Raw genomic sequence first — 16,201 nt, 5'->3', positions numbered from 1 at the left:
CAATAAATTAAAAGAAGAAACCACAATTTGTTAATTTCTTTACTCCGAATGGTTTCTGTGAGTGGGAGATGGGGGGGGGGGTTCTTTACTCTGAATGGGTTCTGTGAGTGGGAGATGGGGGGGGGGGGGTTCTTTACTCTGAATGGTTTCTGTGAGTGGGAGATGGGGGGTTCTTTACTCTGAATGGTTTCTGTGAGTGGGAGATGGGGGGGGGAAGGGGGGTTATTTTTCTGTAATTTTATTACATCTTAAACTCAGTGTATTTCTTAGTGTTGTTTTCTTTTGAGTGACAGCCTACAAATAAAAATTTGGTCAAGTTTTTTTTTTTTTTAGCACGTTGGCACGTAGGGCACACTGAGTGGGGGCACCTCGTTAGTATGTGTTACACTTATGCTGGTTACCATCTCGTTAGTGGTAAGTTGGTTTCGGTGATATTTAAGAGTGGCTAGCCCAGTGCTCTAGTTGTCTTCACAGAAGTGGAGGGTTAACACCTTTTAGTTGCCGATCCCTGTGTGATTTCTAGACAAACATTCCTTTGTCTGATCTTCCCTGGTTTTTTGTTTTTGTTTTGCTCACCATTTTGGTTTGTTTCCTGTCTTTTAAGTTTGGTGTGTGGCCTTTTGTTTGCCTCTTCTTGGGCAGATCTCGGTGGGTGTCGTTAGCACCGTGGGTGTTGTTAGCACCATGCCCATGACTGTCTTTCAGAACCCCTCCTAAAACCTGTTTTGTTCTGATTATCAGTGACTGTTAAGTACCCCTTCTGTTTTAGTGACATTATTTTGTTACGTTTCCCCAACAAGAAAAAACATCTTCATTTCACAAGAGTTAACCTGAAGCTGTGTGTACCACATGTATTTGTGACCTCTCTTTCTTCATTCTTGCATATCGGTAGTTGCGTGACATGCAGATGACATGTCAATAGATTCCTTTGACCTTCAGTTCATCCTGTAGACGTCTCAGGTAGTCGGGGTCAGGGTATCCATAGCTGGGAAACCATAAAAATTGTTTTTTTTAAAACCTTAAGTTCATAACGACTGTCCCCCTTTTGAGTTTGTACTTCCTATAATGGAATTTAAGGTAACGCTTCCATCTCGCAGATCTAATGCAGTATGATGCCGTTATAATGCATTGACAGACATGTTATGAGAATGTATAACCCCCTTTATAATTACGCAATAAGGCCCAGGGGGTGTGGTATATGGACAATATAGAAGGTTGGTGGCACCTTCATTGAGGAAAATGGGCTTTGTGGTAATGGCTGGAGCGAAATAGATGGAATGATATCAAATACATCAAACATACGGTTTCCATGTGTTTGATTCCATTCCATCCGCTCCGTTCCAGCCATTATTATGAGCCAGCCTCCCCTGGCTGATTTAACATGACGCGACGCGGAGTGCCTGGACACAGCCCTTAGCCGTGGTATATTGGCCATATACCACAAACCCCCTCCGAGTTGCCTTATTGCTATTATAAACTGGTTACCAATCAGAACAGTAAAAATACATGTTTTGTCACACCTGTGGTATACGGTCTGATATACCACGGCCGTCAACCAATCAGCATTCAAGGATCGGACCACCCAGTTTATAAAATGTCTTGTAATTAGCTCATTATGCGTGTAAGTCATGCATTGCAACATGTAACCCGTTCTACAGAATGGAGTGCATCCATCCATACTGTACTTACCAACTGGTGCCTCCGCTCCTGGAGGTTTTATGGTGGATGTCGTTCCACGTGACCATGTTTTCCATGCCTGTGGTGGAAGATCGGCCAATAGTGAACGTGAGTCGCTGGTCGAAGGCCCTCTTCAGGAGAGCCAGAACATTCCTGCCCTCCGAGGAATCTGGGAGATACGCTGTACGGGATGCACCCTGGTAAGTCTGACCTGGGTTGGGATGCTCCTCCTATGTGACCAGATCAGTATTAGTATAACAGAAGAGGATCGACATGAGCAAGATGGCTTTGTGTAGATTTGCGCATCTTGATCACGTAAAAAGGGTGGGTGCTTGGGATTCTGGCCATCGTCTCGCTGAAGGAAGGACATTCGCTAGGAAGGATGAAAACTAGGAAAGGATGGAAACTAGGAAGGATGAAAACTAGGAAAGGATGGAAACTAGGAAAGGATAAACTAGGAAAGGATGAAAAAATACACAGCACTGCTAGATATGTGCCCGTGGTAGAGTAGTGGCTTTGTATGTAGTTTGAATGTTTAACTCGCTTACCTTCTGTATTCCACTTGGAATGTGGTACTGAATCACGATTGTTCCATACTTCTCATATCCAGACAAAGAAGATCGTTCCTTAGTAACAGCCATAGTCCCGCCCTTTGGCTGCGTCCCCTTCAGTTCCCCATAGACTGCCCCACATGTTGGACAGACAGGTTTGGTCTTGAACGCCTCCTCCAGACAGCCTCTACAGAACGAGTGTTTACATGCCAACGTCTTCTTTCTGTCCTCTTTAATGGTGTCCAGACAAATCGGACATGACTCTAATTCTTTGTCGTCCGATTGCTTGTTGCGTGTAGTACCAGAGGCTCGGGGGCTAACTCTCTGGGGTGTCAGGGGTCGTTGTGATGTCACAGGGGAACTGGAACCGTGCCGTAGAAAATCCTCCAACATCACAATATGCATGTAGCGCCCTGTCACTGTAATATTGTCTTTACTGGGGCCTCCTTCAATCAAAAGTTCTGGAAACTGTCCCTGCAAGCTTTTGTAGTATTGTGGATCCAAACTGTAAGTCTTCACTTTCAGATCTGTAGCGAGTCTCTGATAGAACGTGACAAAGCGCTCTCTGGCGAAATGAACCCGAACCGGGTCTTTTCCGTGGCTTTGAAAGGTCACCACCATTTTGTCCCGAGGTTTACGAATTAAGACGTCTTCCCCTTGGATTCTCTTCAACTCCTTTGAGCATCTCTGTTGGATGAAATCCCAAACGGCTCCAACTATCGCCACTGGTTTCACTGGACTAGGTGACCGAGGACGCTGTCGGTGACGAAGAGGACTGTCTCTGAGATTGGGGGCGGCACATCTGTCTAGACTTGACATCTTCACAAACAGGTCCTCTATTTCATCAAATGATCCCCGCACTTCGTAGTGCAAGGTTCTTGTAACGCGGTTACCACATCCAGTGAGAAGGTACTTCACCTGGTTGGGCTCTTTGAAAGTGTTAGGATCTACAGTGAGAGTGACATCTGAAAATACCTGAAAAACATGAAGCATTCAGCGAGTTCAATACGTAAATGAGTGTGACATAAATAGCACAATGACAGATGGCTCATTACGAGACCTTTATCTGACCAAACCTGCACTGTAAAATGCATCTAGTTCTTTCAACGAAATACTAATAAATAAATACAATTGTTTACTCAACTTTTCAGTCAAAGGGTTAGCTGAACTTAACATTTTTAGGCAAAAAAATTCAGTCAACTTAAAAACATGTGTTCACTCAAATTGTCTCATATGTTCATTCAATTAGAAATTATCATTTGGGCATCTTACCAAAAAAAAGAGGCTATGGACATAAGAGTTGCAAAGAAAAAGCCATATCTCAGACTGGCCAATAAAAAGAAAAGATTAAGATGGGCAAAAGAACACAGACACTGGGACAGAGGACCTCTGCCTAGAAGGCCAGCATCCCAGAGTCACCTCTTCACTGTTGACGTTGAGACTGGACAGAGGAACTCTGCCTAGAAAGCCAGCATCCCAGAGTCACCTCTTCACTGTTGACGTTGAGACTGGTGTTTTGCGGGTACTATTTAATGAAGAAGCCAGTTAGGAACTTGTGAGGCGTCTGTTTCTCAAAACTAGACATAATAATGTACTTGTCCTTTTGCTCAGTTGTGCATTAGCTAACACAACGTGCCATTGGAACACAGGATAGCTAACACAACGTGGCATTGGAACACGGGATAGCTAACACAACGTGCCATTGGAACACAGGATAGCTAACACAACGTGCCATTGGAACACAGGATAGCTAACACAACGTGCCATTGGAACACAGGATAGCTAACACAACGTGCCATTGGAACACGGGATAGCTAACACAACGTGCCATTGGAACACAGGATAGCTAACACAACGTGCCATTGGAACACGGGACAGCTAACACAACGTGCCATTGGAACACGGGACAGCTAACACAACGTGCCATTGGAACACGGGATAGCTAACACAACGTGCCATTGGAACACGGGACAGCTAACACAACGTGCCATTGGAACACGGGACAGCTAACACAACGTGCCATTGGAACACGGGATAGCTAACACAACGTGCCATTGGAACACAGGATAGCTAACACAACGTGCCATTGGAACACGGGATAGCTAACACAACGTGCCATTGGAACACGGGATAGCTAACACAACGTGCCATTGGAACACGGGATAGCTAACACAACGTGCCATTGGAACACGGGATAGCTAACACAACGTGCCATTGGAACACGGGATAGCTAACACAACGTGCCATTGGAACACGGGATAGCTAACACAACGTGCCATTGGAACACGGGATAGCTAACACAACGTGCCATTGGAACACGGGATAGCTAACACAACGTGCCATTGGAACACGGGATAGCTAACACAACGTGCCATTGGAACACGGGATAGCTAACACAACGTGCCATTGGAACACGGGATAGCTAACACAACGTGCCATTGGAACACGGGATAGCTAACACAACGTGCCATTGGAACACGGGATAGCTAACACAACGTGCCATTGGAACACGGGATAGCTAACACAACGTGCCATTGGAACACGGGATAGCTAACACAACGCGCCATTGGAACACGGGATAGCTAACACAACGTGCCATTGGAACACGGGACAGCTAACACAACGTGCCATTGGAACACGGGATAGCTAACACAACGTGCCATTGGAACACGGGATAGCTAACACAACGTGCCATTGGAACACGGGATAGCTAACACAACGTGCCATTGGAACACGGGAGTGATGGTTGCTGATAATGGGCCTCTGTACGCCTGTGTAGATCAGCCGTTTCCAGCTACAATAGTCATTTACAACATTTAACAATGTCTACAATGTATTTCTGATCAATTCGATGTTATTTGGAATGAACCAAAAAAAAGTGCTTTTCTTTCATAAACAAGGACATTTCTAAGTGATGCCAAACTCCTGAACGGTAGTGTATATGTTAAAAGCACTGTGTGTTTGTAACCAGTGCTTAACTTGGACTGAAATCGGTTCCGGTACTTATTTTGGATGCCGGTACTGTTTATATATAGATGCAGGAGCTCCACAACACTTTTGAGCTAATATTCTATACGAGTAACAGGAACTCAAGCAGTAGAAAATGTTATGTGCCGGTCAAGAACCGCGTGTAACGTTACCTTTTTTTTTTTTAGTTAAGATGCTTAAATAATAATGTATAGTTTTATGAACCAACACGTTTTAAATTGAAGTTTTCTCAAATTTGAGCGAAAGTTGGCCTAACTAAATATTTTTAGTTCAGGTAACACTTGGCCCAAAACGTCCAGTATAGAAAATAAAAAGAAGACTGAAACCAGTTACTTAATAATAATTAGTTGAAACAACTAGATTGGTGGGTGTTTTTTTTTACAGTGTGGCTAAAACTGGTTTCCACCTGCATTTTGATGAACAACTACAGTCTATCACGAGGCAATATACCTGGGTTGGGTTTCGCTAAAAGCATGGTAGCATTAAAATCATATTTGGTCCATTTACTTCCAATGTTATTAAGCTGATATTAGTGCTCCGATGAACCATTTCGGTCGACCATAGAGCTCGATAGAGCCAAAACGGACTCAAATCCACACGGTAACGTTACACTGTGTTTGGGAATCTTCGATTACATAAATGAGTAGATCGAAATGTAATGAGCCAGTTTAAATGCGTTTTAAGGCTAGATTAGAATGTTGTTTTTTCTTAATTGTATTTTTAGGGTACACATACATACCTCTTTCAATGACGCATTTGCCATGGTGCAAGTATGTTGTTGTGCGTCCTTCGTTGCTATGAGGTAGAGCCAACTAACTTTCCTGTTCCCGGGGTTCGCTAAATCTACTTCTGCAGTATATAGAAACAAATGATCAAGGCTATATTGTCTTTACCGTAGCAATCTATTTGATCGATGTCCGTCGTTTTATTCTTGAGTCGCATTCAGCATTTTTCAAATTTGAAACCGATCCTAAACTGTCCAACCATTTAGTTTCGTTTTGATAAAGGGGAGTGATCTCTTGTGTTCATCCCAGATCAGCTGCTCCGCTTCTCTTCGTCCGCTAGAGGACAGTAGAACACTGTATATACACTCTTCACAGAGACTTCTCTTTAAGCGAGATGGTGCTGTCCTCCACAGAAGTGACAGCAGGTATCGTCATCATTTCTATTTACACTGGGATCATATTTGTTTAACATTGCTTTCATTGATTATTTCGTCGATGCGCTACAATGCTAAATCACATAGCCTTACACATGTTTTAAATTCGGGTAAAGATAGTTGGCATATTAGATTGGCTAGAATTGAATGTCATTTGGATAAACCAGCATCCCACAAACAAAACATCACACGAAACTATATTTCATGATCTGTATGAGAGTTTCCCTTATCTATGTTTTTTTTATTTATTTTTTATTTTTTAGTGAACAAATCTGATAAACCCGCTATATTGGCAACACTGAGAGACAGATCTCTGTATGCAAATCAGCTGTTTTGGTGACACACTTTTTCTATTCTGGCCGGTAATGATATGGTGCTCTCAGTAACTTAAAATTAATGATACGGTACTCGACTAAGAGTGAGGCTCTGCAATTGAATCGGCGCAGTATTCACAGACACGCCACCTGCACTAGGACTGCCACTGAATGAAAGACTCTAAATTAAGTCTCCATATAAGAAGACGAGAGCACAGAGATTTTAGGCAGCATTTCTAAAAAAAAAAAATTGGAGACTGCCTGACCGGAACAGAGATCACAGTATGTATGTTTGTAGCCTATTGTATACATGCCGCGGGCGGTTTAGACTGTGGAGCATGGGGCTATTGCAATGGATGGAGTCGGAAAGATTATGAGTTGAGTTTTGTAAGGGACAATTTTATCCTCAAGGTTTATTTAGCCTATTCAGATTCGTTGAAGACTAATTGTCTTTTAATAACCTCAAAATTGTTTTTGTGTTGTCCTCAAATTTCTGCAATTTCTGTATTGTAGTAATAACACGAAGTATGTTTTAACAATGTGTTATCTTGTGATTCTATTCGGTAGTATTTTGTCATTTTAATCCTGATAATGCATCCTATGTGATAATAATTTTAGAGAGCGCTGTAGACTTTTTTTCATAGTTTAAAAAAAATTCTAGCTATTAAATTATAATAATTTATAAAATGATGTAACATGCTTTATACCACTTGTTTGTAAGGGAAAACAAATACTATATTTCAATTTAAAGGATGTGAATTCTTTAATACATCTAAATGTTTGGTCAATAGTTGATTTTATAATTAATATTTTGTGCTTAAAGAATACATGCATTAAAATACCCCCAAAAAATATAAATCAATCTTCTGTTTATGTCAATGTCATACCTCAAATGCAAACGGAACTTGAGAAAACCTTAGCACAAATGTCAAGGTGTAGTACCTTGTTACCGAAAATGTGCTAGTTATCGGTAACAAATATTTTGGTTGGCAAAATAAAAAAGATTTTAGCCATTCATTTGTATGGCGTCATTGTACTGTAACTCTATATTGCATACTGGATAATGAATATGGAAATAACAACGGATATATTTCTTGACAGTCACCTTTTTTTCTAAATAAATAAGCTACAATATAATGAAACAATCTTGTCATGTATTTATCTCCAAATAATATGTATCAACATTAAAGACATATTACTTTAACTTTTCATTTTGATTTGTAGATAAATGATTAGCCTGTAATATTATGAATTATTAGAACAAGTATTGTTACTATCATTAATGTATAATTATTATTCAGCCGTTTTAACAATTGAAAATCCAAGATATCAAATAACAATTGAAAATCCAAGATAATAAAAATTTAAAATCAAAGATATCAAAAGCATACGCGATATGGACATTCGGGTATGTACATCGCTAGCCTACCATCTGTGAATAAGTAGCCTAGGCCTATTCAGATACTTTAAGCCGAGGTAGGGTATCTCATCTAGACACACACCCAACCATCTGACGCTGCGGATGAAAATGATGCATGGATTGGAAAAAAAAGACCAGCATTATTTTTGATCCGTCCTGTCCTGACATGATGGCAGATTTATGTGTCTCTCTTTCTATATTGATTTGCGCATCTCGCAGGATACAGCATCTTTCCAGTCGCTGACTCTACAGACCCGTTCACATTCAGAACACAACAACTTGAATTGAGAACTAAAAAGACACCCATGTGACACTTTGCTGCCTCTCGTGAACGAAATATCAGCCCACGCATTTATGCAGCCAGCCAGACAGCCCAGCGCCCACCATACAATACACCACTGTGGATTTAATAGCAGTGAAAGTATTATGTCGAATCGGATTGAGGGAGATTTAGACATCTGTCTAATGCAGCCAATAGAATGTACATTAGTAATATTGAACCAAGGGAGGGACGCCGGTGGCGGATCCAACAAGGATTAAGTACAATTCATAATCTGCCAAGGGAAAACGGCAATGCTGATTGAGAGCATCCAGGCGGCACGGCATGGCAGGGATGAAACGGGAGAATAGTTCACATCCCCAACAGCCTCATGGCAGGGATGACACGGGAAAATAGTTCACGTCCCCAACAGCCTCATGGCAGGGATGACACGGGAGAATAGTTCACATCCCCAACAGCCTCATGGCAGGGATGACACGGGAGAATAGTTCACGTCCCCAAGAGGCTCATGGCAGGGATGACACGGGAGAATAGTTCACATCCCCAACAGCCTCATGGCAGGGATGACACGGGAGAATAGTTCACATCCCCAACAGCCTCATGGCAGGGATGACACGGGAGAATAGTTCACATCCCCAACAGCCTCATGGCAGGGATGACACGAGAGAATAGTTCACGTCCCCAACAGCCTCATGGCAGGGATGACACGGGACACGGGAGCAGCATAGGTCACATCCCCAACAGCCTCATGGCAGGGATGGCACGGGAACAGCACAGTTCACATCCCCAACAGGCTCGTGGCAGGGATGACAAGGGAGCAGCACAGTTAATTCCATATCCTGAACAGCCCTACTGCTGATTTCCAACTGGCTGATATCAGGTTACATTAAAAAAAATGGAGAAAACGGAAAACATCTAGCTGTCATGTGAAACGCCTAGCTGTCTTATTCACTGTGTGTTCTTATGGGGGAACTATAAAGTATAATATCCGCTTTATTTAGAAATTCGGTTTATATTTCGAAAAGTGCTTTAATTTAGTTAATCAAATATCCGAAATACTAAATGGCGTCAACATCTCAAGTGCACAGACCTCTGTTGCTGCGTGTGTTGACCAACTAAAAGGAACGAAAGGAGAATACAATTTACCCACAATAAACAACGCTTTATTGTTCCCAAATTAATGTTTAATTATCGATACTGTTCTACGAGTGGTTGAAAGGGAATTGATGCCGGTATAAAGGTCTAGGTGCCATGTGTAGCTGAATCAAAAAAAAAGGGTTGCCAGGCGAATCATTGGATTCCAGCCGCTGGTTGGAGCCAGGTCTCTCTGTTTGTCTGTTGCGCCAAAGCCAGGCTCGCCTCGACGCGTGTCAAACAATGGGTCTCTCTCTCTCTCTCTCTCTCTCTCTCTCTCTCTCTCTCTCTCTCTCTCTCTCTCTCTCTCTCTCTCTCTCTCTCTGTCTCTGTCTCTTTCTGTCTCTCTCTCTCTCTCTCTCTCTTTTTATAAACTGGATAGAGAGACAACAGTCACCCAGAACAGCCAGCCAGCCTCCAAGAACCCATCACTAATCCCATCTAGAGATGTCATGGGGCACACGTACTAATTACCTTGTTGTTATGACTCTGTTGTTGTTTTTTGTAACGGGTGGAAAATATTTTCATTGACACTTTGATTCAAGGTTCATGAAACTGTCATTGTCATTAGCAAAATTATCTTGTTTTCTGTTGTGAAAAGGCAGCTATAATTCCGTGTTTTTTTGACTATAAGCTACGGTTCATCCTCTGTTAAGCGTCCTTTGTGTGTTTGTTTATATCATATAGTAAACTAGGCTATACAGACATCAACATCGCACAATATATTGCTATTTTGTAGGCTTCACACTTAGTTGTCTAATTGCTTATATTAATGACGGCATATGGAAATGCACAACATATAATTTGTAATTAGACTTTTCTAATTGTCTATATCAAAATAACACAGTTGCTACAGGAGTAGGCCTAATAAACTTCACCATATTATTATGAAGTGTATATCTATGTTACTGCACTATATCTAATAGATATGAAGTGTGGATCTATGTTACTATATCTATTAGATATGAAGTGTAGATCTATGTTACTATATCTACTAGATATGAAGTGTATATCTATGTTACTGTATATATCTATTAGATATGAAGTGTAGATATATGTTACTATATCTATTAGATATGAAGTGTGGATCTATGTTACTATATCTATTAGATATGAAGTGTAGATCTATGTTACTATATCTACTAGATATGAAGTGTATATCTATGTTACTGTATATATCTATTAGATATGAAGTGTAGATATATGTTACTATATCTATTAGATATGAAGTGTAGATCTATGTTACTATATCTACTAGATATGAAGTGTATATCTATGTTACTGTATATATCTATTAGATATGAAGTGTAGATATATGTTACTCTACTATTAGATATGAAGTGTATATCTATGTTACTGTATATATCTATTAGATATGAAGTGTAGATCTATGTTACTTTATCTATTAGATATGAAGTGTAGATCTATGTTACTGTACTATATCTATTAGACATGAAGTGTACATCTATGTTACTGTACTATTAGATATGAAGTGTAGATCTATGTTACTGTACTATATCTATTAGATATGAAGTGTAGATCTATGTTAATATACTATCAGATATGAAGTGTAGATCTATGTTACTATATCTACTAGATATGAAGTGTAGATCTATGTTACTGCACTATATATATTAGATATGAAGTGTATATCTATGTTACTGTACTATCAGATATGAAGTGTAGATCTATGTTACTATATCTACTAGATATGAAGTGTAGATCTATGTTACTATATCTACTAGATATGAAGTGTAGATCTATGTTACTGCACTATATATATTAGATATGAAGTGTATATCTATGTTACTGTACTATCAGATATGAAGTGTAGATCTATGTTACTATATCTACTAGATATGAAGTGTAGATCTATGTTACTGTACTATATCTATTAGACATGAAGTGTACATCTATGTTACTGTACTATTAGATATGAAGTGTAGATCTATGTTACTGTACTATATCTATTAGATACGAAGTGTAGATCTATGTTAATATACTATATCTATTAGATATGAAGTGTAGATCTATGTTAATATACTATATCTATTAGATATGAAGTGTAGATCTATGTTACTATGTCTATTAGATATGAAGTGTATATCTATGTTACTGTACTATATCTATTAGATATGATGTGTAGATTATGTTACTATATCTATTAGATATGAAGTCTAGATCTATGTTACTGTACTATATCTATTGGATACGAAGTGTAGATCTATGTTACTGTACTATATCTATTAGACATGAAGTGTACATCTATGTTACTTTATCTATCTATTAGATATGAAGTGTAGATCTATGTTACTTTATCTATTAGATATGAAGTGTAGATCTATGTTACTGCACTATATATATTAGATATGAAGTGTATATCTATGTTACTGTACTATCAGATATGAAGTGTAGATCTATGTTACTATATCTATTAGATATGAAGTGTATATCTATGTTACTATATCTATTAGATATGAAGTGTATATCTATGTTACTGTACTATCAGATATGAAGTGTAGATCTATGTTACTGTACTATTAGATATGAAGTGTATATCTATGTTACTGTACTATATCTATTAGATATGAAGTGTATATCTATGTTACTGTACTATCAGATATGAAGTGTAGATCTATGTTACTATATCTATTAGATATGAAGTGTAGATCTATGTTACTGTACTATTAGATATGAAGTGTAGATCTATGTTATTGTGTATATCTATTAGATATGAAGTGTAGATCTATGTTACTGCACTATATCTACTAGATATGAAGTGTAGATCTATGTTATTGTGTATATCTATTAGATATGCAGTGTAGATCTATGTTACTGTACTATCAGATATGAAGTGTAGATCTATGTTACTGTACTATTAGATATGAAGTGTAGAATCTATGTTACTATATCTATTAGATATGAAGTGTAGATCTATGTTACTATATCTATTAGATATGAAGTTTAGATCTATGTTAATATATATATTAGATATTAAGTGTAGATCTGTGTTACTATATCTATTAGATATGAAGTGTACATCTATGTTACTATATTTATAGAGATATGAAGTGTAGATCTGTGTTACTATATCTATTAGCTATGAAGTGCAGATCTATGGTACTATATCTATTTTACATGAAGTGCAGATCTATGGTACTATATCTATTTTACATGAAGTGCAGATCTATGGTACTATATCTATTTTACATGAAGTGCAGATCTATGGTACTATATCTATTTTACATGAAGTGCAGATCTATGTTACTGTACTCTAAGACCTCAAAGCAGATAAAACAACAACACTCAATAAACGAACAAGTGGCTCTGTTCTTTCAATTACAGTTGCTAATTAACAAATGTTCACAATGCACTAATTACTGTTGCATGCTTATTTGTTTACAGCGCACAGACACAAGTGGTATTTATTGTTTTGAAATGCACTAACCTTAACCGACCCATACTAGAATGTTAAGATGTTACAATCACAATCAATGTTATTGGTTAATGTTAAGAGGTTAGCATGTCTTTCAAAAAACCTTACTTGTTAATTAAGCTAAATCTATTTTTTGGAGGAATTGCATTGATATTTAATATTATAATTTCGCCATTATTTTGAGCAATCAATATACAGTATATGTTTGCTGGAATGTAAATCTGTTCCAAATGAAAGAGGTGGTGGATTCTTTGAATTCCAAAATAATTCCAAATTGTCCAATCAGAAATGGTCACATCCAAAACAATTGACACCATAGAATATATAGAGGTGTCATCTTTGTGTCTGTTCTGTTATTGCCTCTGTGACAGAGCCATCGCGTTGTGCTCTGTCAACTGAGCTACAGAGGACAACCATGTGTCTAGTGGTCAAGTACAGAGTTTTGAGATGCATAGCCGACAGAGTGGCTCCAACCTCCAAGAGCCTAAACATCGATTTTTACAAAACATAAACGTCTATAATGTACTATACTGTACTGTACCCTACCTTGCACATCCACAAAAAGTTCTACAGCTGCACCATTGAGAGCATCTTGACTTAATGCATCACTGCTTGGTACGGCAACTGCACCGCCGTCGATCGCATGGTGCTACAGAGGGGGGTGCGGACAGCCCAGTACGTAGATATTGATTACTACTGATATTGATTACTGCTGATATTGATTACTGCTGATATTGATTACTGCTGATATTGATTACTACTGATATTGATTACTGCTGATATTGATTACTACTGATATTGATTACTGCTGATATTGATTACTACCGATATTGATTACTGCTGATATTGATTACTACTGATATTGATTACTGCTGATATTGATTACTGCTGATATTGATTACTGCTGATATTGATTACTGCTGATATTGATTACTACTGATATTGATTACTGCTGATATTGATTACTGCTGATATTGATTACTGCATTGTTGGGAAAGAGCAAGCAAAAAAGGCATTTCACTGTATTTGTGCACATGACAATAACATTTGAAACTACTGTACTCTACTATACTCTACTGTACTCTACTGTACTCTACTGTACTGTACTATACTGTACTGTACTCTACTATACTCTACTGTACTCTACTGTACTGTACTCTACTGTACTGTACTCTACTGTACTGTACTCTACTGTACTCTACTGTACTGTACTATACTGTACTGTACTCTACTGTACTCTACTGTACTGTACTATACTGTACTGTACTCTACTGTACTCTACTCTACTGTACCCTACTCCACCTACTCTACTGTACTCTACTGTACTGTACTCTACTGTACTCTACTCTACTGTACTCTACTGTACTGTTTTATACTGTACTCTACTGTACTGTACTGTACTCTACTGTACTGTGCTGTACTCTACTCTACTCTACTGTACTGTACTGTACTGTACTGTACTCTACTGTGCTGTACTGTACTCTACTCTACTGTACTGTACTCTACTGTGCTGTACTGTACTCTACTGTACTCTACTGTACTGTAATATAATGTGCTCTACTCTACTCTACTGTACTGTACTCTTCTATACTCTGCTATACTCTATTGTGCTCGACTCTACTGTGCTCGACTCTACTCTTCTCTACTGTACTGTACTCTATTGTACTATACTCTACTGTACTCTTCTCTACTGTACTGTACTCTATTGTACTATACTCTATTGTACTCTATTGTACTGTACTCTGCTATACTCTATTGTACTGTTCTATACTCTGCTATACTCTATTGTACTCTACTGTATTCTACTCTACTGTATTCAGGTTTACTTGACTTTCTTACAATTGAAGAAAGGGCCCATGGACTTTTGATCTAGTAGTCCACTCAAGACCACATAAATTCAGTCTTTAAATTGTCATAGTCTCAACAACCGGGTCTGGATACTACCTTACCCTTCAGTTTACAAATGCTAGGCAATCCAATTTGAAGAGTGGAAGTGGAAGGATGTACATATTTTGAAGATTTCGCTGCATGCCCGTAATAAAAGCCCTGGTCAAAAGTAGTGCACTGAATAGGGAATATGGTGCTATTTGGAATGCATTATCCCACCATCCCTAGAATCATTAGAAATACATTATTATGAAGTGATGAGACATTATGATGAGACATTATGATGAGGTGATGAGACATTATGATGAGGTGATGAGACATGATGAGACATTATGATGAGGTGATGAGACATTATGATGAGATGATGAGGTGATGAGACATTATGATGAGACATTATGATGAGGTGACGAGACATTATGATGAGATGATGAGGTGATGAGACATTATGATGAGACATTATGATGAGGTGACGAGACATTATGATGAGGTGATAAGACATTATGATGAGGTGATGAGACATTATGATGATGTGATGAGACATTGTGATGAGGTGATGAGACATTATGATGAGATGATGAGAAATTGTGATGAGGTGATGAGATGAGGTGAGGAGACATTATGATGAGGTGATGAGACATGGTGATGAGACCTTATGATGAGGTGATGAGACATTGTGATGAGGAGATGAGACATTGTAATGAGGTGATGAGACATTGTAATGAGGTGATGAGACATTGCGATGAGATGAGACATTATGATGATGTGATGAGACATTGTGATGAGGTGATGAGATGATGAGGTGTTGAGACATTATGATGAGGTGATGAGACATTATGATGAGATGATGAGGTGATGATACATTATTATGAGATCATGAGGTGATGAGACATTATGATGAGGTGATGAGACATTATGATGATACATTTTGATGAGGTGATGAGACATCATGATGAGATGATGAGACAGGATGATGAGGTGATGAGATGTGATGAGGTGATGAGACATTGTGATGAGATGTGATGAGATGATGAGACATTATGATGATGTGATTAGTGGATCAATGAGGTGATAAGTGATGTGGGAACATGGGGCTGGGCAAAGCCATTTTATTGACTATAGCTGACACTGGAACTATGGAGCCAGAGAGACAGCAGCATGGAGGCAGCTAATACAAGTCCTAAATTGCACCCTATTTCCTATATAGTGCACACATTTTGACCAGAGCCCCATTGGGAAGTTCACTACATAGAAAATAGTATGTCATTTGGGACACATCGAAGGAGATGCACCCGACTGCTTAATGAGTCAACATGATGATAATTAATGATAGCTAACTGATGCCAGTAGTGGCATGG

The 16,201-nt window shown here is 38.8% G+C and overlaps 1 protein-coding gene across 2 annotated transcripts; it reads right to left on the bottom strand.

Moving 5' to 3' along the window:
• Positions 1–280: 280 nt before the first annotated feature.
• On the bottom strand, positions 281–6,922 carry si:dkey-3h3.3 (RING_Ubox and Deltex_C domain-containing protein). 2 transcript variants are annotated; one of them, XM_021622258.2, is made up of 4 exons: positions 5,956–6,922; positions 2,226–3,203; positions 1,690–1,907; positions 281–985 (listed from the first exon to the last, which is right to left on the bottom strand). In XM_021622258.2, exons 1-4 carry the CDS (start codon positions 5,977–5,979, stop codon positions 916–918), a joined length of 1,290 nt encoding a protein of 429 aa, XP_021477933.2. In that variant the 5' UTR covers positions 5,980–6,922; the 3' UTR covers positions 281–915. The 2 variants fall into 2 exon arrangements, with proteins under 2 accessions (XP_021477933.2, XP_021477934.2); XM_021622259.2 differs by having other exon boundaries at positions 6,110–6,922.
• Positions 6,923–16,201: the final 9,279 nt, after the last annotated feature.

The sequence above is a fragment of the Oncorhynchus mykiss genome, chromosome 11 (genome assembly GCF_013265735.2).
Source record: "Oncorhynchus mykiss isolate Arlee chromosome 11, USDA_OmykA_1.1, whole genome shotgun sequence".
Taxonomy (NCBI): Eukaryota; Metazoa; Chordata; class Actinopteri; order Salmoniformes; family Salmonidae; genus Oncorhynchus; species Oncorhynchus mykiss.
This window is presented reverse-complemented; position numbering and strand designations above follow the sequence as displayed.